The following is a 22007-nucleotide window of genomic DNA, read 5'->3' as shown; positions in this document are numbered from 1 at the left end:
ATCTGGTTTTCACTTCCACCAACGGCCTCATCATATCTTTTGGCCATTTTTATGTGGAGTTGCTTGTCTTCATGTTGATTAATGGGAGTTGTTTATATTTTCTCAGAATTGATATACAGAGCAATTCAGTGTATATTTATGAGTATGTGTGTGAGTGTGTATACTTTAAAAATCTGAAAATGTGTGGGAATGATTCCTTTCAACTTCTGGAAAGAAGTTATTCTTGGAGAAAAAAGAAAGCATGGGAATTAGCTGTATCTGTAACACATTATATCCTTTAAGAAGAAAGAGAGATTGAAGAAAATATGCCAAAATACTAATGTCTTTTAAAGCTGAGCAAAGGGTTCATATATGAATATATTTTCCTGTGTTGGAAATGTACTGTAAATAAATATAAAAATTAAGATAAAAGACTGAATAATAATTCTTTCTGAAATATATGTTTTTCATGTAAATTCAGTGGGAAGGGAATCTGTATTTATGAATAAGTTGAAAAGTGGAATTTCCATAGGCCTTGGGCAGTTTTCCTCCTTTCCTGATTAACAAGTAACTTTTTGGCCAGAACATTTTCAAAGCATTTTCTTTCATGTTCAAGGTGCACCTGTTATCCTTGTAAATGATGCTGGGTAATCTCCTTGAATTGGTTTGCAAGGTATAATCTTGAATGGAGCAGCTGTTCCTCTCTCACCACACCTGAGACTGTCTATCTGACTGAGTACTGTCTGGAACATATTCCATCTTTACTGGCCTCAGGGCTGGAAGCTGAGTTCATCTCCTCATGGAATCTCCTAATCTGCAGCATAGCACACTCCTTCTTGCCAGTGGGATGGATTGCATTGTTTAATTTAGTAATTGTTACTTAAAGGGATTACACAATCTGCATACTGAGAAGCATATATTTTACAGGGCAAATGCTGGCTGTATGCAGCACAACGTATTGGCTTACTGAAGTCTGTTTGCCATTTTTTTTTCTTTTCATTAAACAGTTTACTCTTTTGTTGAAGCAAATTTTGGCAAGCTGGCCTATCAACTGAAATATTTAAACTACAAAACAACAAAGAAGATATTAATGAGCGTGTTTTAAAACACATTGTGAAACTCCTGTGTGCTTTCAGTTTTCTTAGAAAGTAGGACTGTTTGTGTATCATGGTAAATCTCTGCAACATTTTTTTTTTTGGCTTGTTTGTTTTTGTATTTGTTTTGTGGCATTTTTTTAGTACCTAGATATTTTACTGGAAAATTGAAAAAATTAGATGATTCATTCATCTTCCTATTACTTTGCACTAAATTTATTTTAAAAAGAATGGCAATTTGTTACAGAATGTAGAGTAGACCATTTTTCTTAAAGAAAAGTGAGCTTACTTTGGAATTCTTTAATTGATAAAATCATACCATGTATGATACTTAAGAAAAACAAAGAAGCTTCCATACAGATTTGAAAGAAGGGTAAAATAGAGTGTGAGGATCTCAGTGATTCCTCAGGCTTTTGACTTTGCTAATTATGTAATAATCTTGTAGCCTTAAATGGTGGCTGGAAATGCACAAATAATTTTACCTCTCTCCTTTACCTTGATGAGAAGCCTTTGGACCATTGCTAGGTATGCCACTGGAAGCTCCAAGAGCTGATCACCCAGAGCAGGGACTGATCATGGAGGGAGGTCTTCCCCCTAAGGGTAGAGCCTGGGCCAGGACAGCTGCTTAGACAGCACGGCCTAGGGCTGTAGGCATATGGTAGACATCCTTTGCACAAAATTTTCCCATTTGGGGGACCATTCTGCTTTTTTTTTTTTTAAGGAGTTGTATTTGCTTAATTTGATTAATTATCATTTAAGAACTTAAGGGAAACAACCATTACTCAAGAATCTGAAACATATGGCCACTTCCATGGTATTTGGATTAATAGAATCAGGTCACTGAAATGCGGATTTAGGCATATGTTGGACACCTTTTGCACAAAATTTTCCCATTTGGGGGACAATTTTCTTTTTTTTTTTTTTTTAAGGAGTTGTATTTGCTTAATTTGATTAATTATCATTTAAGAACTTAAGGGAAACAACCATTACTCAAGAATCTGAAACATATGGCCACTTCCATGGTATTTGGATTAATAGAATCAGGTCACTGAAATGCGGATTTTAAAAGCAAGAAGCCAGTGGGTTTTCTCATTGTTCTAGGTTTTAACTTTTCGATTAATTTTTTTGTCCCCCTTTCTTTGTCACCCCAAGACATAATAGAATGCAGAAATAATTGTTTTAGAAACTTACTAAATGCTTGTAGACTTTCATTTAAAAGCTCAATATAGTTTGGGGGAAGAAGATGCTTTCATTTATTTTTCCCTATTTTGGCTTAAAAATACAATCAATAAAGATTCAATAGCTATGTAATGAATCTCCTCTTCTTTTTTTTTTTTTTTTTTTTTTTTGCAGTACACGGGCCTCCCACCGCTGTGGCCTCTCCCATTGCGGAGCACAGGCTCTGGACGCGCAGGCTCTGCGGCCAAGGCCCACGGGCCCAGCTGTTCTGCGGCACGTGGGATCCTCCCGGACCGGGGCACGAACCCGCGTCCCCTGCATCGGCAGGCAGACTCTCAACCACTGCGTCACCAAGGAAGCCTGAGTCTCCTCTTCTTATCCACACGCCCATGCCCAACACTCCCTAGTACACCCACGTTCACACTCTTGCTCCAGGGATGAAATGATTACCAGTTTGGTTTATGTCCTGCATTGCTGAATATTGGACCCTCTAGGAAATGCTCTTGTTTCTAGTGCAAGTTGAACTTCATGTTTGTCACGATAGAAACCCTTCTTCATACCTTGCATCCCAAACAAAACTAATGGATTCCATGATTTTTTTAAAAAAATCTACATATTTAGAGGAACAAATCTCCACTTAGTGTTGTACTGTAGCATAAAATATTTCTGCCTTCACATTTAAGTTTAAAATGTTGATAGCATTTTTTAATTTTTATTTTTTGGAGAAAGGGTTAGTATCAAAAACTAATTACATCATTCTAGTCAAGATAATGAGAGTGATTATGGAAGTCTTAGTGACAAAACTGCAAGCTCGCAAAGGTATGAAAGATGTTGCCTTTTCCCTCAGTAGGGTAAGAATACAGATAATGAAGGGTACCTTATCTCAGAAAGAGTGGGAGAACAATTTAAGTTGGAGCAGCTGTGCTTATGATATATTTTTAAAAGTATAGAAGGACTTCTGTGATAGAGTTATTATTCAAAAAAAGCAGGTTGTGTCCAGTGAATGCTTAAGTATTTAGCTTGTCTATGTAAACATATTCTGTGGGTAAATAATGTGCCCAAGTATAACATTATATTCATTACACATAAAAAAAAGAGCTATTTTCAAATATAATTGGCATTTTAATTTAACCTTTCTCCCATTTTTCCTAAGAACAAGAATGTGTCAAGGGGAGGTACCTATTAATATGGAATTTTGAAAGACTTCAGTTTAGATACCAAGTTGCACTGGGAAACCGTAGTTATTTTTGGACATCTTACGAGGGAAGAACTGCTTTTCTTTTAGATCCATGAGACTTTTAAAAATAAAACTCGGTTGTTCAGCAGCTAGAAATGTTTCTGAAGTAGGCGTATGTTGTCTGCTATGTTGATTAGCTCTTTCTTTTCTATGTGCCGGTGTTAACTCCTTCATGAATAATTCATGGAGATTTCTGTTACATGATTTATAGTAAACCCCAGCTAACAAGGGCAGCTTGACCTCTTTTTGTGATGAAAAGTAGTTTTGATTGTCATCTTTATTTGAGAAGTGGTAGGGATGATTTACTGATAATTATTATTATAATTAATTTAGTAATACAGAAGCTAACCAATTCTCTAGTAAGTACGTTGTTTTGTTTTTTGGTTTTTTTTTCATAAGACTAAATAAAATAAAGTTGGTTGAATGAGCCAACAGGTTGTTATTTAGGTTCTAGGAGTGTGGAGGATGATACTTTTTCTATCCTTTGTTCCTGAGGATTTTAAAGATGGTATTTGCTTATATGATATTCCTACTTGCCTCAGTGCTTTATACCAGGAATATTTGATATTTCCAGAGAGACGAAAACTTGGTTGAACAAGAGGAGTGCAATAAACTGTGTTGGAGCCATTGATTACCAACTTAGAAAAAAATTGAAAGAGACCCATATCTCACACCACACACCCTGAAATAAATTCTAGATGGGTTAATACTGAATTTGTCAACTAACCGTTTATATAATTGGAGAAAAATACTACAAAGCATTTCATTTACTCTGTGCAGAGGAAGGAATTATTAAGCAATATATAAAACCCAGAAGCATAAAAAAATTGACAAATTTGATTACATAAAGAATTTCATAAAAAATTACATAAAGAATTCTTGATCACATAAAGAGTTTAACTTCAGCATGTATAGGTATATAACATATACAAACTTAAAAGTCAAGTGACAAGGACTTCCCTGGTGGCACAGTGGTTAGGAATCCACCTGCCAGTGCAGGGGACACAAGTTCAAGCCCTGGTCCGGGAAGATCCCACATGTAGCGGAGCAACTAAGCCTGTGTGCCACAGATACTGAGCCTGCGCTCTAGAGCCCATGAGCCACAGCTACTGAGCCCACGTGCCACAACTACTGAAGCCTGCGCACCTAGAGCCTGCGCTCCGCAACGAGAGAAGCCACCGCAATGAGAAGCCTGCGCATCACAACGAAGAGTAGTCCCTGCTCACTGCAACTATAAAAAAGCCCGCGTGCAGCAACAAAGACCCAACGCAGCCAAAAATAAATAAATAAATAAACTTATCTTTAAAAAAGAAAAGTGACAAGCTTGGAAAATACTTGCAGTATATATCACAATGACTTTATATTCCAAATATGTCAATGACAACATACTTACAAGGAAATCTCTCATGTTAAGATATTAAAGATACTTCAGAAAAGCAAGTAGAAATATACTACTTAGTATATAGTTTGGTTTAGATTTTAAAAATGAACATGTATATGTGCATGCGAATGTGTGCATCTGTGCTTGTACATATGTATTAGATACATAAAAAATTTGATGAATAAACACCCAACTGATGCCAGCCCCTTATTTCTACTGAGGAAAGGACTGGATGAATGAGCCATAAGGGAAGACTTTCATACTGTACTCTGTATGCATACATAATATACCTCTGTATGGCCTGAATCTTTTTTGATGATAATGTATTCATACCCTAATTTTATACTTAAAAACGTCAGTAAAAGGATTGAAGGAACAATTAATACACTTATTCAACAGCAGTTCATGGAGGAGCACTGCTTGTCCGAAGCACATAAGTGATGCAATATATGGATTGTAAGTAGATACATGTATTTATGTAGATCTGTAGAATTTTAGAGTTTCAGGGAATTTTAGAAATTATGTAACATAAAGCCAAGAGAGGTTCTGTGATATATAGATTGTTAATAAGAGTCTGGATTAGAAACTACATCTTATGACACCATTTCGTAGTACTGTTCCTTCTGGTACAACTTGCATAATATTTGAGGAAAATTTCCCTATAAAAGTATGAATTGTATGACTTCCTTTTCAACTACATAAATAGCTACAAATCCCTATCCAAACATTGTTTTTCTTGGAGGTTCTTATAAATTGAAATCAATTAATGTCATACTCTTTATCTCCTGAATTTTATAATGAATAGAAACTTTCAGACAGATTGGATATGAAATACTTTCTAAATGAGATTTAGAAATATGTATTTACTTTCCTATATGTATTGAACTCTGAATAATTTTGTGAGTAGAACAGAATATTATGTCTTAATGATCTTAAGTACTAATATATTGTACTAATATGACTCAGTATGAGATGTATGATTTGCAGGAAATGTGTTCAAAATCATTTATAAAAATAAACATGTGGGCTTCCCTGGTGGCGTAGTGGTTGAGAGTCCGCCTGCCGATGCAGGGGACACGGGTTCGTGCCCTGGTCTGGGAAGATCCCACATGCTGCGGAGCGGCTGGGCCCGTGAGCCGTGGCCGCTGAGCCTGTGCGTCCGGAGCCTGTGCTCTGCAATGGGAGAGGCCACAGCAGTGAGAGGCCCGCATACTGCAAAAAAAAAAAAAAAAAATCAGCTAAGCAAAGAATGTATGTTTGCTAATACTTCTTGAGTAATTAAAAATTGTGTTTATTTTTCACTAAATAGTTGTTCGTTAAGATCTTATGAAATGCATTGATGCAGTTCTGGCCGTAATTTTTATTTTTTGTTCTTGAATCATCAGGATGTTACGGAAAATTCCTCAGATCCAGTACTTGACTTGCATATGTCCTTGGAGGAGCTGTATGCCCAGAATCTCCTGCAAAGACGGGACGAGAGTCCGCCTTCAGTGGACTTGAGCATGGGGACTGCTTCTGGCTTTACCATAAATGATTATACACCTGCCAATGCTATTGAACAGCAGTACGGATGTGACAACACAAGAGTGTGGACTGAACCTCACCGACCAAATGAAGTTATATCAAGTGCAGAACTGAGTTCTCCTGTGCTGACTGATTCAGCTGGAAAGGTAACATTCTCAAGAGATGGTTTGTGTATGATGATGAGGTTGGGGACAGTGAGGGGTTAGATTATTGTGGCTCATCTGGAGCCAGCGCTTTCCTGATACTGAGATTTTCAGAAGACAACCTATGAACTTGTTTTGTTTGTAGGTTCTTGCTGAATAAAGCATAACCAGTTAGAGAACATGGGTGGTGTTGAAATCATACTCCAAAGTCTAGTTTTCCTTTCCACGTGACTTATTTTTATTTTCTGACAGGGCTCCAAGTTCTTAATTCAACAGGGATCCCTGGCCTCTGCTGCTGAGTGTGTCATGCTCCAAACTATATCCAAAGAATCTTTCGAGAGGACTATTACAATAGCAAAAGGCAATTCTAGCCTGGGTAAGTTTCTTATTTTCCACATACACCTTCCCTCCCAAACCCCTGGCCAAGAGGAAATATTGAACATAGTTTCAATGTTTTTGAGCGTAGATAACATAATAGATGTTGTAAAATTTGTTGTAAAATCGTATGGTATTTGTCCCTTTGTGACTGGGTCTTCGTTGCTTGAGCAGGCTTTATCTAGTTGCAGCGAGCGTGGGCTACTCTTCGTTGCGGTGCGTGGTCTTCTCATTGTGGTGGCTCCTCTCGTTGCAGAGCACGGGCTCTAGGTGCGCAGGCTTCAGTAGTGGTGGCACACGGACTCAGTAGTTGTGACTCGCGGACTCTAGAGCACAGGTTCAGTAGTTGTGGTACATGGGCCTAGTTGCTCCGAGGCATGTGGGATCTTCCTGGACCAGGGCTGAAACTCATGTCCCCTGTATTGGCAGGCAGATTCCTAACCACTGCGCCACCAGGGAGATCGCTCCCTTCGTTTTTGTGGTTATTCTTTTTATGTACTCATTATTTTTATCTGAAATGGTTAACAGGTTTGTTTAATTCAGACGAGCTTATAACCCTCACTCTCCTAGTTATTTACAAGTATTCATGAGCCTCATTTCCATTCAAGTAAAAGATATACGAAGTGTTTATGTATGATACAGCAAATCAGAAAAGGCATTCTTAGAAAATGAAAAGTCAGCGATTTGGAATTCTAAATTCTTTGGAAAAGGAAGTTATTAGTTTCTTTGAATGCTACCAGTTATGCATAAGTCAGTTTGTATTTAATTTCTTTCATTTGCTGAAATAAAGACTAGAAAGACAGGAGGTGCGCAACCACCAAAATTTAAGTGCAGTTATTTAGTAGTCCTTCCCAAGTGGCAGGATTTTTGTGTCCTCTTTTACCTATACAGGGTTGTGGCTGGTTAATAATCCCAAATCTCCTGAATTGGGCAAAGAAGACCTGCTGTAGAAATAAAATCCTAATTACAGTAGCTAAAATTATATCCAGGCAGATCACGTTTGTTCTTCTTTTGAGTTAAGCAGTGACATGGCTCAGCTCTGTCTTTAGCGCTCGGTGCTGATCAGTAGGGCCATAAATCAGCTTCCCTGGAGGTCTGATTACAGCTCAAGACTCTCTGGTTAGCTGTGTTTCAGAGAGCGTTTTCCTCCTTCTAGGATGTAGCCAGCCAGCACCCTTTACGTTGGGGTCCGTGGTGGGGTTCAGTTTCCTTGTTAAATTCTGGACTTGGCAGAGAAGCCCAGCAGTGCTTAGCTGGTGACTGGGATTCCGGTCTCTGCCTCCTTCTAGATTTTGTTACATTTGCTGGCAGCTGGGCGCTACCAACAGCAGCTACATGGAGACTTATAGCAGAGAATTTCTACTTAATTAGCTTTACTATTTCTTATATATTACATTTAATAGAATAATATATAATAAGCTACAGAACTTTCTCTATTTCATTAATTATGGGATATGTACTATAGATACCTAAACATGTCAAAAATATCTCATCTGCTAATGCAGTGTTTCTGAAAGCATGTTGCTTGCAATACTAGTTTTGTAGGCTGTTAATAGGAGTTATTAAATGGGTTCCAAGTTTCAAAGTTTGGAACGTGATAAACTTAAGGAGACAGGTGTTTCTGTTTTCATCACTCAGTAGCTTTGATAGTCAAATGTGCATTGTGGATCTCTAAGAAAAGGTTACAGGATGCAGCATTTCTCACATGTCATTGGCCATTTTTTTTTATTAACTCATAATACAAATTTTGCAGAGCCCATATGAGAAATCCTATTCTAGTGTATTTATTTACTCAACTCTCAAACATTAATTATTTTCTGTATTCTGACTACTATGCATAGACACCATTATATAATCATTTTCCTCAAGGAATATGAGGTTAGGAGAGAGACAAACTGACTTCTAAAATCCTCAGTGCATTAAAATATCATACGTGCTGTGAGACACCCTCCTGCAGAGAACATTGAAGCCTTAAATGAAGGAATAGTTGATCCCTGCTCTCTGAGTGTGGAGGAGTTTCTAGAAAGGTTTCAGAAAAGAGTAGATGTTTGATTTAGTCCTTGAAAAAGGAGATTTCTACCACCTCGTTGAGGTATTGGGAAAGTCGGAAGAGCCAAGGCAGAGAACTGTGAAACATTGCTGAAGTTTGTTTGGTGTGGGTGAAGTGTGGCATAATGGCGGGCAAAGTAAGAGTTGAAGCTGAAGGAATGGTAGGTGGGAGACAGCTGCCGGACGAGTTGTTCGTATGCAGGACACAGGACCTCCCTCAGGACACCCCCTGCCTTAAGTGCCAGTGGCCAGTGGGAGCTAAGGGCAGAGGGGTGACGTGACCAGATGTGTGTTTTACGATCATTCTGGCACAGGTGGATGAATTAGATCAGAAGCAGCTGGGAGACTGCTGTAAGAGCTGGGGTTGGAGTACATCTGATTTTACAGTCTGACCCTGTGGATTGCTCACCAGTTCTTAGTTTGCTGAGAGAATGTTGAATTTTGTGAAATCTTTTCTTTCATCTGCTGAGACAGTCATATGGATTTTTTTGTTTTTTCTGTTATGACATCAGGATATATCCTTTTTTTAGTGTAGTACAAGATACATAACATGCAATTGATCACTTTAACCATTTTTAAGTGTATATTTCTGTGGCATTAAGTATATCACATTGTTGTGCAATCATCACCCCCAATCACATTGTTGTGCAATCATCACCACTATCCATCTCCAGAATTTCATCTTCCCTGAGTGAAACTGTACCCATTAATCACTAACTCCCCATTCCCTCCTCTCCCCTAGCTCCTGGCATCCTCCCCATTCTCCTCTCTGTCTCTGTATAAATTTTGACTACTCTAGGTACCTTATGTAAATGGAATCGTATGGTATTTGTCCCTTTGTGACTGGCTTATTTCGTAATGTCTTCAAGGTTCATCGATGTTGTAATGTATCAGAATTTCCTTCCTTATTAATAAAAGGCTGAATAATATTCCTGTGTGTGTGTGTGTGTGTGTGTGTGTGTGTGTGTGTTTATGCCAAATTTCATTTATCCACTCATCTGTCGTTGGAAACTTCGGTTGCTTCTACTTCAGCCGTTGAGTTTTGATTTTAAAAAATATACCAAAATGATTAGGATTTTGGGGGAAAAAAAGAGTAGAAGGTGAAGTGTCCTTGCTTTCATATCCGGAAATCCATTTATACCTCAGTAGTTTGATTTTAACATTAAAATATAAAAGAACTCTTTAATTTGCTTTGTGAGACTATACTTACTTATGTGAAATTATAACACCGTTAGTTTACCAACCAAACTGTAATATAAAAGTGTTAACATATATATGTAATATATATATTTTAGTTTTACTTTTCTGCTTAGTTTCCATTATTTGAATAATGTACATACCCAAAATGCTTATAGGGCTTTGTCCTTAGCTGTTTGATTTCCTGGGACCCAGTGGAGTTCCTCTGGCATCTTGGAGTGCAAATTCTGTATGCCAAAGCAAGAATATTTCTCTCTTATCTCATTTGACAGGAGATTTCAATATTCAGATTTCTACAGTGCCCAGAGTAACTAGATGTAAAGGAATAATGAAAAATGCCTATTTTAAAAATCTCAGTAGAACATTAAAACAATTTAATTAAAGCATTCATTTAAGCTTTTAATGTAGGAAGGTGTTGCCTTTACAACTTGAAGTAATAAAAAGTGTGGTAGCATTTTAGAATATCTAATTGAGACTGGCTTTGTGCTGGTAGGAGAGTGTGTCATGAAAGAGTCTATCACTGAACACATTTTCATAGAATAGGTCTCTTCTTTATGTGAAGTTGTTTGCAGTTTTCACTTCCTGGGTAATTTGTTTCTTTCCTAGTTATAATCAGAAGAAATTATTAATAAATGATAGGCTTCTGTAAAAGCTGTCATCATCCATTTGCTGTGATTTTAAGAATAACCTGGGTTTTTTAAACTTTGTTAAATTTAGTGGGGGGGATGTTATGTGCAGATATACACAGTTATGTACATATGCATATAGTGACCTTTGAAAAATTTAATCTTGATTATTTTTGATAGGTCTGTGGTAGATTGGCTAATTATGTTGTACTAGGTCTTGAAGGTAAAAAAGTAAGAAGGAAAGGAAGGTGTTACCTTTTCTTCGCTGATGAGGTACAGAAACATAGACTCAGGAATTTCTCTGGAACCAGGACTCAAACCTGAGTCTGTCTCTGGTTTTCACACACCATACAAGGCACGTGAGTCCTTGAGTCACTCAGAGCTGCAGTGGCATTGCTGTAATAACAAGCTTCATTTTGAAGCTGAATTACGATTTGCATTAAGGCATTAGAAAGCAATGTAGCTTTGGATTGGAGATGTCTTTTAACTATATTCTGTGCGTTTTCTTTTGTACTTTACTGAGCACTTTGAAAGGAACACTACATGTGCTTTTCTCAAAAAATTATTTAAACAACTCTGAAAGTGGACATTATCCCCATATTAGAGATAAGTAAAATGCAGGCCATTGTGAGGTTAAGTCAGTTGCCCAAAGCCACACTGATTAGAAGTGTTGGAACTCAAATTTGGAACCAGTTTTTTGGTTCTACAGTACATGGTTTGGGCTATCCTACTATACCTCTTTTAGGAAAAAATTGAGAGGTCTTATGACTTACAACCAAAATCTAGTCAGTGGATATTACCTCAAAGTTAATGAAGCCCAAAAATGATCATTTGGTGAAAGGAAAGTATAAGCTGAGCTAACTGATGTCAACCTCTTTGTTCATGTGGTTGACATGACCTGACAGCCTTAATAACTGGTAGAGTCATGAGTTAAATATGCTGTTAAGAATTAATTTAGAGGTCATGTTGACCACAGCTCGTGAAGACTTGTCGCATGTCTGTGGCTTGCTTTATTGCCGAATGCACAGTGCCAATGAGAACAAGATGTTGGGTTAGATTCCCAGGATGGGCCACTGAGTTAAGTTGTGTTTTGTAGTCATACGTTTTGATTTTACTATAGTAGAGTTGTCTGGTGGGTCTTGGTGGGAAAGATGGCAGCATCAGGGCAAACCAGCGTACCTAGGGAAACGTTTCAGAGCCAGCCTCTTTGCTCGTATGAAACCCACCTTGGATGAAGCAGCGTCTAAACTTGTTTTTTGGTTTATGGTAAGCTCCTTAATAACAATGCACTTAAAAATCGTTTGTATGAATCTCAACAGAATCTTTTAACTACATTTGATTAATGGTTCATTCCTATCAGAAAATGGTAACTAGGAGCCTGGATGGCCCAAATCCAGGCATAAAATATCAGGCTGGAAACATATTGTAGTCAGGATCATTCTTTAAAAAATATTTGAAATATCATGTCTAATTTGGTATAGTTAAAGTTAATATTCAGAGAGAATTTCTTTCTTTTAAAAATACTATAAAAAACTAAAAAGGGATTATTGACTTCTCTCAAAGTATTAATAAGAGAGTTATAGCTCTCCTTATATTGTTTAATTATATAATCTTGTTTTGGAAGGAACTTTTAGTACTTGGTTTTAAGTGAATTTATGTTATTTTATGTAAAGTTTTAAATTTCAATAGGTCTTATATTTTTGAAGGAATAGAGTGAGGGTAGGGGGAGAAGGGAGCATTAATTCAGATGGGTTTGTTGAGAATATTTTTCTGAGGAATTGATATTGAAGAATGAGAAGTTGTTAGCTGTGCAAGAGCTGCAGAAAGGGGGTGTCAGGCAGACTCTGAAAAGGGAGACTAGGTATATTTCTGAAAGAAGGCCATGTTGCTGGAACATGGTGGGGGCGTGGGGCAAGGAGGGCATAGCCCAAAGGAAGGGTGCACTTCTGGAGGGCCAGGCCAGGAGTTCCATATAGACAGGGCCATGTAGGTATGTTGTATATTTGCACAATAGGAAACTGTTAAAGGATTGTTAGCAAAGGGAGTGATGTGATGTGTTTTGTCTTTTTTGAATGGTTGCTCTGTCTGCTATGAGAAGAATGCATTGGCAGGAACAACTTTGGAAGCCAGGAGCCCAGTTATGAGGCTGGTTCAAAAAATGAGGCAGGAGAAGTGCTGGCTTGGTCTATGTTTAGTATGGATGTGGAGAAAGTTGAATGAATTCAAGATAAGTTTTGAGGATAGAAATGGTGGAACTTGATGGATTAAATATAGGGAGTGAGAGAGAGGTAGGAATCCAGAACAACTCCAACATTTCTGCTTTGAGTAATGGAGAGTAGTATGGTGGTACCATTACCAAAAAGGGGAGGACAAATGGAGAAATAAGGGGAGATGGAGACTAGGGAATTCAATTTTATACCTATTAGGGTTGTATTTCCTATGAATCATTCAGGGACCATGTCAAGAGGGCCAATCAAATATCCAAATCTGGAGCTCATTGAAGTTCAGATTTGGAAATAAAGTGGTAATAGATTAATGTTCACATCAGTTTAATTCAACCGACTACTGTATGTTCAGGCACTGTGATAGGCACTGTGGATAAGACTTGAATACAAGCTTCTTGATGTTAGGATTTCTGTTATGCTTTTTTATATCAAGCTACCAGCATAGTACTTAGCACATAGTAAACATATAGTAAATATATACCAAATGAACAAATGATCTAGAAATAAGGTAATATCAGAGAGTTTCTTAGAGAACTAATTTTCCATTTATAGTCCTGCTCTTTATTCTTTCATTTATGTAAGAGATGAACTATTATTCTAAAATTGATTTGATACTGTTAAAAATGTTCTCCCTGAGAGAGCTTTCTATGTCAGTGGCAACACATCACCTAGCCTAAGCTACATTCACTCCACAGTGTAGACCCTGTTTCATCTCTAATGTATTTAACATGGAGTGTCTTCAGGTATAATTTCACAAACATTTCTAAATTTATTTAAAAAATATTTTTGGTAGAAACTAATGCTTTCCTTTTGATTGTTTTTTTACTGCTGAAAAAGTTACTCCTATTCTTTTATCTGTGAATCCATAGGGATTATTAAATTCAATTAAAATGAATTTGAAAGTCATGCTTTTTGAAAAGAATTTTATTTTATTGAAGTATAGTTGATTACAATGTTGTGTTAGTTTCTGGTGTGCAGCAAAGTGATTCAGTTATACGTATATATAATAGTTTACATTTGCTAATCCCAAACTCCCAATCCATCCCTCCCCTACCCCGCCTCTCCCTTGGCAACCACAAGTCTGTTCTCCCTGTGAGTCTGTTTCTGTTTTATAAATAAGTTTATGTCATATTTTAGACTCCACATGTAAGTGATATCATATGGTATATTTGTCTTTGTCTGACTCACTTCACTTAGTATGATAGTCTCTAGGTCCACCCATGTTGCTGCAAATGGCATTATTTTGTTCTTTTTCATGTGTGAGTAATATTCCATCGTGTGTGTGTGTGTGTGTGTGTGTGTGTGTGTGTGCGCGCGCGCACGCGCGTGTTTGTGTGTGTGTATATACACACCGCATCTTTGTCCATTCATCTGTCAATGGATATTTAGGTTGTTTTCATGTCTTGGCTATTGTAAGTGGTGCCACTGTGTATTGTAAATGGGGTGTATGTATCTTTTTGAATTATAGTTTTTTTTCCGGATATATGCCCAGGAGTGGGATTGCTGTATCATACGGCAATTCTGTTTTTGCTTTTTGAGGAACCTTCATACTGTTTTCCATAGTGGCTGTACCAATTTACATTCCCACCAACAGTGTAGGAGGGTTTCCTTTTCTCCACACCCGCTCCAGCATTTGTTATGTGTAGACTTTTTAATGATGACCATTTTGTGACCGGTGTGAAGTGTGGTACCTCATTGTAGTTTTGATTTGCATTTCTCTAATAATTAGTGGTGTTGATGAGCATCTTTTCATGTGCCTGTTGGCCATCTGTATGTCTTCTTTGGAGAAATGTCTATTTAGGTCTTCTGCCCATCTTTTGATGGGGTGGTTTGTTTTTTTGTTATTGAGTTGTATGAGCTGTTTGTATATTTTGGAAATTAAGCCCTTGTCGATCGCATCATTTGCAAATATTTTCTCCCAGTCCGTAGGTTGTCTTTTAGTTTTGTTTATGGTTTCCTTTGCTGTGCAAAAGCTTATAAATTTGATTAGGTCCTATTTGTTTATTTTTGCTTTTGTTTCTATTGCCTTGGGAGACCATGAAAGTCATGCATTTACTGTGTATCCCTCCTTTACCACAGGAATGACAGTAAGTGCTAATAAAGATGGCTTGGGGATGATTGTTCGAAGCATTATTCATGGAGGTGCCATTAGTCGAGATGGTCGGATTGCTGTTGGGGACTGCATCTTGTCTATTAATGAAGAATCTACTATCAGTTTAACCAATACCCAGGCACGAGCCATGTTGCGAAGACATTCTCTCATTGGGCCAGACATAAAGTAAGTATCATTTGGATCCTATTTTGGCTTGGGAAATTCAGGAATTTCAATTCATTAATCAGAATTTTTTTCTGAGTACATACTTCTGTTTGATATACAAAAATTATTATATATTTATTTAATATAAATCACTGAAGAATTTGACTCTTCCTGAGAAGTTATTGATTGTATTGATTGTAGTCTTTAGGACACTGTGTCTACAATCAGTAACTTCTTAATGCTAACAATACTGAAATACAGTTGACCCTTGAACAACACAGGTTTGAACTGCACAGGTCCAAATATACCCAGATCTTTTTCAGTAAATACACAGTCGGCTCTCTCTGGGTTTTACATCCTTAGGGGCAGCCAACCTTGGATCAGAATTTCCATCTGAGGTTGATTGAACCGTGGGTATAGAGGGCCAACTGTACTCTGCCATTTTATATGTAAGGGACTTGAGCATCCATGGATTTTGGTATCCATGGGGGCACCTGGAACCAATCCCTTGTAGATACCTAGGGACAGCTATACTTAAAAACAATATTGCCTTCTGTTTTTATTTTTAATTCTCCAGTGATTTCTGCAAAAATCTTAGATGTGAGAGATATGAAATCTCTTTCATAGAGCAGGACAGTCCACTCTTAGGAACTTACAAAGAAGTTTGGATTGGCCTCAATAGAGCAAATTGTGCACTACCTAAAGATCTCTGTGAATCCTCCAAGTCAGCCAGTTCTTTAAGGGCCAGGCATGGTAAAGGTCGTATAGAACAGTGTCAGTCTGACCCATAATTTATCCTTTGTTGAACTGCCTCATGATATAAGAGAATTCACCAAAATGTTGATACGGTCTGATGGTAGGTCGTATAGGCTATTTTGTCAGGAAGTGTTTAAATGTCTCATCATCCCATAATGTACTAAAAGCATGTCATATATGTGGTTTGTTTTTTAAGTCACTAGACATTTCTTGAGCCAGCATAAAAATCAGTTCATAACTTTATTGTCACACCTCAACAATGTAAAAGCGTTCCTTTTTTTCTCTAGCGTTAATAATTGAATATTTGCATATAAGGGATAAAATAGTAAAATAAGAGTTCAAGGAAAGATTGTTTACTTTAAATTGATGTGATGAGTACTAGTATGGGAGACTTTTTTGTATTAATATTATCTAACTGAATTCTGTATTATTCTTCTGCAAAATACATATCAGTAGAGCTTAGGTAAGAAAACTATTTACAACCTGTTTCTCATTTTTCTATCAATAAAAAGCAGAAAAATATATGCTATTTAGAGTCATTCTGCTGTCTTATAAAAAGGAGGTTTTATTTTTAGGGCAGAATTTCACTCACGGGCTTTCATATTTTTGCCTGCCTTTTTGACTTTTATTTTATAATAAAACAGATAATCAGATCATGTGACAGTTCCATAATTATCTTATTAATCATGCAAGTAGAAGCGAAGATCATTAAAAATGTCAGTGCCTCTACAGTAAATAAAAAGAGAAACGTTAAGTGCTTTCCTCACCACTTGCAAGCTAGTGTCCATTTATTTGCTTCAAAGATGAATGATAAGGATCTACATGGAGACTCTTTACTGCTGGGGTTTTAGCTTACGTAGTTTTGAGGTACTGTAAAATACAGATGGCCTCGTAACTGATCATTTGATTTATTGTGTGATAATGCACGTCTTATGTCGTGAGCCCTGATGCAGGTCTCCTGTCCACTTTTTGGCACTGAGCACTAGAATTGGTGCTTGGTTTTAACCTTACCTCGCCGTTCTAATGTACTGCAGAACTTTAAAAGTGGCCCAGAATTAAGATCCTTGTGACATTGATTTAGCGTAAGTCATGTACCTAGTCAACTCTAGAAAAGGTGTCAGGTACATTTTCAGGCCACAAAGCCTTTTTCTCCTTTCCTGTTTTGTGGGGTTTTTTTGGGGGGGGGGGTTGTTTTGATTTGTTTTGTTGTTTGTTTTCCCACCCTCTGATTTAGCACCAGGATTTACCCACTTATGCATTCAGCAGGTTTATTAAGACTGTGAAGAGTATCTAGAGAGCTAGTTTCATAAAAAATTGCTTTAGGATTCCAGGAAGCAAAATGTAATGTAGTATCTTACATTAAAAAGAGAAAATAAGAAAAATCCTACAACCTTCCCTCCTCTGGAAATCAGTCAATCAGTCAGTCTCTTTCTCACATGCTCACATGCGTGCATACACACACTCACAAACACACCCACAAATTACATTTATTTCTCCTCAGGTATCCTATTAAAGCTGTGATTCGGATGGCTATAGTTTTGACTCATTGTGTAAATGATAAAAAGAAATGAGAATCATAGAATCCTTTTTCAGAAAAATTGTGTCAAGTGGTAAAACAGATAGCCATTTAGATTGACCAGGGCTGAGCAGTGTTTTCCATGCATTTTGCATGAAGTGTTTTTGGCCATTTCTCCTCCCTATCACTTGCCTTCATGAAGCAAAAGGTTTAAAATTACCTTGAAAACTCTGTGGGTAATCCTTCCAAATGGAAAGTCTAGTCGTTCCATTACTCTGCATGGAACCATAATGTTAAGTGCCAGTTAAGTGTTGTGGTCATTGCTTTAATCTAGGCTTCATCCATGTCTCTTCCTTCCTCTTGACTTCTTGTTAGGAAGCTAGCTTAATCTGGGCTGGTGGTGGAGGAATGTATTGCAGGGACTTAAAAAACAGGGCTCTAATTTGTTCAGTTACATAACTGATTGGTTTTAGGAAAAGCATTGCTTATTGAGACAACACACTGGCTTCTTTTTTGCCGCTTATGAGAGGTGACTAGGAACTTTGTGTATGTGTGTTCGTGCGTGCCTGGGTAGATAATTTGAGTTTCAAGAGTTCAGGAACAGCCAGTGTAAGTTCCAGGTTTCATTATTTTCTATGGAAAACCAGATGTGAAGCCTCACCAGAATGCATTCTGTCTCACTTCACACTCCACCTTGCCAGGAGTGCTTATATTTCTGTAATAATAGCCAGGGTTTTGCGCTTAGCGGCAGCTGCTTGTAACATCTGCCAGATAATTACCGAGCTGAATCAGAATTCACCTGCCTTAACCTAAAGTGTGGGATGAATTCCTGATCAAGGAATAAAAGATTGATTGCAGTTACATTTTTCTATGCTTGTTAATAATCACTGCTATAGACACCAGTAAAGAGCAGATGCTTTTCTGGGGGAGGTGTAGATAGGAGGGAGGTGGAAAGGGGAAAAAACAACCAGGAGCACCCACTTTTAACTACATATGTATGCATCTCACATTCAGCACAAGACATTGACATTTGTTAACACCATTGTAAAAGATGCTGTGGTGTATGCTTCACATTCTAGATTCTCTGCAGCACCTGCTGACGATCGAGCCCCCTTTTATGTGTGAGTAATGGTGATTCAAAAGCTCATTATGGCTGCGTGTTACAACTTGTCTGTGAAACCTCTTCATGCTTTTGTAACATCCCGATGTGGGGATAGACCCAGATAGAGATTCAGTGTATATACGTTGTGGCTTTTTTTTTTCTCCTTTCTGTAAGAGCATACTTCCAACAGAGCTATGAGATGGTTACATTTTCACATTGTACTGGTGATTGTGAACTCATTTGAAAATCATATTTTCCTACTACTAAGCTTTCCAGCTCTTTTTTCAGGGAGTGATCCTGTCTGCATATGCAGACGCAACCTCTGGATTAATAGCTGTGTCACATTTCAGCATCACTAATGCTATTCTTTTTCTTCCACTCCACGTGTAACCTAAGGTTAGTTTGCCTCTAAGAATTTTTAATACAGCTCTCAAATAAGCAGTTTCAGTGTGTTTATGCAGTTCATAATGTAGTTTGGTGTTCTTGGTTGGTGTCTGGAGGTTTTGTATGGCAGTGTGACCAGGCATGTATTATAATTGTTCTGCATGGGCTAATGCATTGTGGGATGCTTGTTCTGATGGCCTTGCTGTCTGTGTTGGGCTAAATATTTATGAAAACTGCTTTCTTTCCTCTTTCTCACTGCTCTAAAATATAAGAAAAATATTTGTAAAGCTCTTCCCCACCTTTTGGTAAAGGGTAAACACCTTTGAATAAATATAGAGGAGAATTCATTTTCAACAGTGTTTGGGATAGAAACAGCTTTTCCTTCTCAAACCGATTAAAAAATTAAATACTTTTAACTGATTATTCTTATTTTGCCTGTTGTGTTCTAGCTTTTTCTCCTCACCTCTTCCTGGCTTTTTTTCTTAAGGAATTATTTAGATGAGTTTTAACTTTACTGAACCTTCAGAAATAATACCAGTTTTCTTGAATAGGCTTTTCAGGTTTTATGTTTTATTTTTCTTTGTGTAAAGGCAGTCAGTCTTCTTCCCCAACCTAATGTGTTAAACATTTTTGACTCATTATTTTTGAAGGGATAAATGCAAATTTGCTATTCAGTATACTTTTGTAACACTATAGAGAAGGTGTTTTTATAGATGAATAAATAAAGTAGCGCCAGAATTAAAATGCAACTCTCTCACCCAGCCTAGTCCTAAATCCACTGAAACTATGTTTTTTGCTTCAGTTTGATCCTTGAGGTAAAAGTGTCACAAAGTGTCGTAAGGGTCCACAGCTTATGCCAGAATGATCAGGTGTGGCCAGGCTGGCTGACGCTCTGTTAGAGCACTGTGTTATGTTTGTATTGTGCTTCTTGGCTTACAATAGCCTCATAAAAAGTGCCATCCTTTTTGTGATTGAGGATATGGAGATTCACTGGTGGTGATTTACCCTACCAGAACACTCCGGAGAAGCAGCAGAACTGTGTCCTCTGACTCTAAACCTAAGCGACCTCACAGAGTGAATGCTTTTTATGGAAATCACCAGTATGTCTGAAATTATATATCTTCCTCACTCAATAAATTATGCCATTGGTATAATTCTTATTTTATTATAACATGAAAGACAATCCTTTTTCTTTGCCCTTTAGTGCTAAGGTTTTGATACTTATTGTCTTCATGGGCCAGCTATGGTTAGCCAGTTTAACAGTCTTCATGATTTTTTTGTGTGTGTGTGTGTGGTACGCGGGCCTCTCACTGTTGTGGCCTCTCCCGTTGCGGAGCACGGGCTCTGGACGCGCAGGCTCAGCGGCCATGGCTCACGGGCCTAGCCGCTCTGCGGCATGTGGGATCTTCCCGGACCAGGGCATGAACCTGTGTCCCCTGCATTGGCAGGCAGACTCTCAACCACTGCACCACCAGGGATGCCCTCTTCATGATTCTTGTGAAGACTTTTTTCATAGTCTTTTTGATTTTTGATACATACTTTTGTTTCTTTTCACAAGTATGCTGAACCGGCTTCAAATTCATTCTTTCTCTTGCCTTACTATTCATTAATTTGAGGATCTCAGAACAGACTACTTAAACAAGTCAATCAGTTGTGCTGATAGGACAGCAGTAAACTTAAATTTTCAAATGTCAGTTTCTAAGCATTATAGCTATAATAAGCATCTTACTCTGTGCCTTCCACATTATAGGCGTTCAGCCAGCACTTGTTGAATTAGTAAGAGACCATTCAAGTGTACACAGTAGGCTTTTCTCTGAAACCCAGGTGAACATATAAGAAGTTGCTACAAATTAGTAGGAGTCTTTCCATAAACTTATAATGGTTTAACTTCAGACTTGAGAGTTAATAATTTAATAAAGCTAGGATATGATTATTGATAATGCTTGTAAATGTCCAAAATTAATTGTGTATTATGGGAGAATGTAAAGTAATTTGGTATACCCAATGTTTTAATAGAGTTCACCTAATTCGTTTCTGCTAAGGAACCCAAAAATCTTTGGACAAAATAATGTTATTACTGACAATTATTTTTCTAAGGATTTATAGATCTCTTTAATTTCAAAAAATTCCTCTTGGTGTTCTCATCTGGAAATAGATATTATGCTGTTTTCCTCCCCCATATAATTATTGGTAAACACATAGTTTATCAGCAGTGTTTAAAATTTTAATTTCTGTTGTTATTCTTGCCTATAGGATACTTTATCCTTTTGAAGTTTGGATTCTCTGCTGAGTTAAGCCAATTTAAATGAATTGTGTGAAAAAGTAGAGGTGAAGGGACAATGTAATTTTATTTTATATTTTGGAAGATTCCCCTACCAGGCAAAACTTTGCTTCCCTTTGCTTTCATGGATTGTGTCTTGTTCCAGAATTACTTATGTGCCTGCAGAACATTTAGAAGAGTTCAAAATAAGTTTGGGACAACAATCTGGAGGAATAATGGCACTGGATATTTTTTCTTCCTACACTGGCAGGTAAGTGAAACTGTAAATCTGCTACAGTGAATGAATGATACAGCAAGTTATAAAGAAGAGTTTTGAATCCAGAGTCAGAGAGTAGTAGAAATGAAAAAGACTGAATTCCTTTTCTCTCTTTCAAGATTTTAAAAATATTCACCCCTTTCCCCCATATTACTTAAGGAGTGATCATATATTGTGGAAAATTTGGAAAAAACTGTGAAAAATCAAATCAAGAAATTAAAACATCTTTAGTGTACCACTCAATATAGCACTTTCAACATACTGAGTTTTGGGAATTTACCCCAGATATGAGTATGATTTCATTAACTCCCTGGAACCTACAATTTGTATGGTATTGTATCACTTTTCCTCTTTCATAAACAAACATTTTCAGAAATTTTATTTATTTCTTTATTAAAGTACATACAGATTCAGAAACATTTTCAATAGTTATGTTTTTACTCTTT

General features: G+C 37.3%; 1 protein-coding gene across 12 annotated transcripts in view; it reads left to right on the top strand.

The window, feature by feature from the left end:
* Positions 1 to 22007, top strand: part of MPDZ (multiple PDZ domain crumbs cell polarity complex component) — a 174042-nt gene that overhangs the window by 102399 nt on the left and 49636 nt on the right. For 8 of the 12 annotated variants that reach the window (XM_028494003.2, XM_028494001.2, XM_028494002.2 and 5 more), the window contains exons 20-24: positions 6256 to 6540; positions 6790 to 6913; positions 15089 to 15287; positions 18618 to 18659; positions 21451 to 21555. In XM_028494003.2, the coding sequence (XP_028349804.1) occupies positions 6256 to 6540; positions 6790 to 6913; positions 15089 to 15287; positions 18618 to 18659; positions 21451 to 21555 (755 nt within the window). The remainder of the gene's footprint in view (positions 1 to 6255; positions 6541 to 6789; positions 6914 to 15088; positions 15288 to 18617; positions 18660 to 21450; positions 21556 to 22007) is intronic. The other 4 variants (XM_055087209.1, XM_024126749.3, XM_024126754.3 and 1 more) reach the window with 1 other exon arrangement.

Source organism: Physeter macrocephalus, chromosome 9 (assembly GCF_002837175.3).
Source record: "Physeter macrocephalus isolate SW-GA chromosome 9, ASM283717v5, whole genome shotgun sequence".
NCBI lineage: Eukaryota > Metazoa > Chordata > Mammalia > Artiodactyla > Physeteridae > Physeter > Physeter macrocephalus.
The sequence above is the reverse complement of the archived record's forward strand: the minus strand, read 5'-3'. Positions and strand labels throughout refer to the sequence as shown.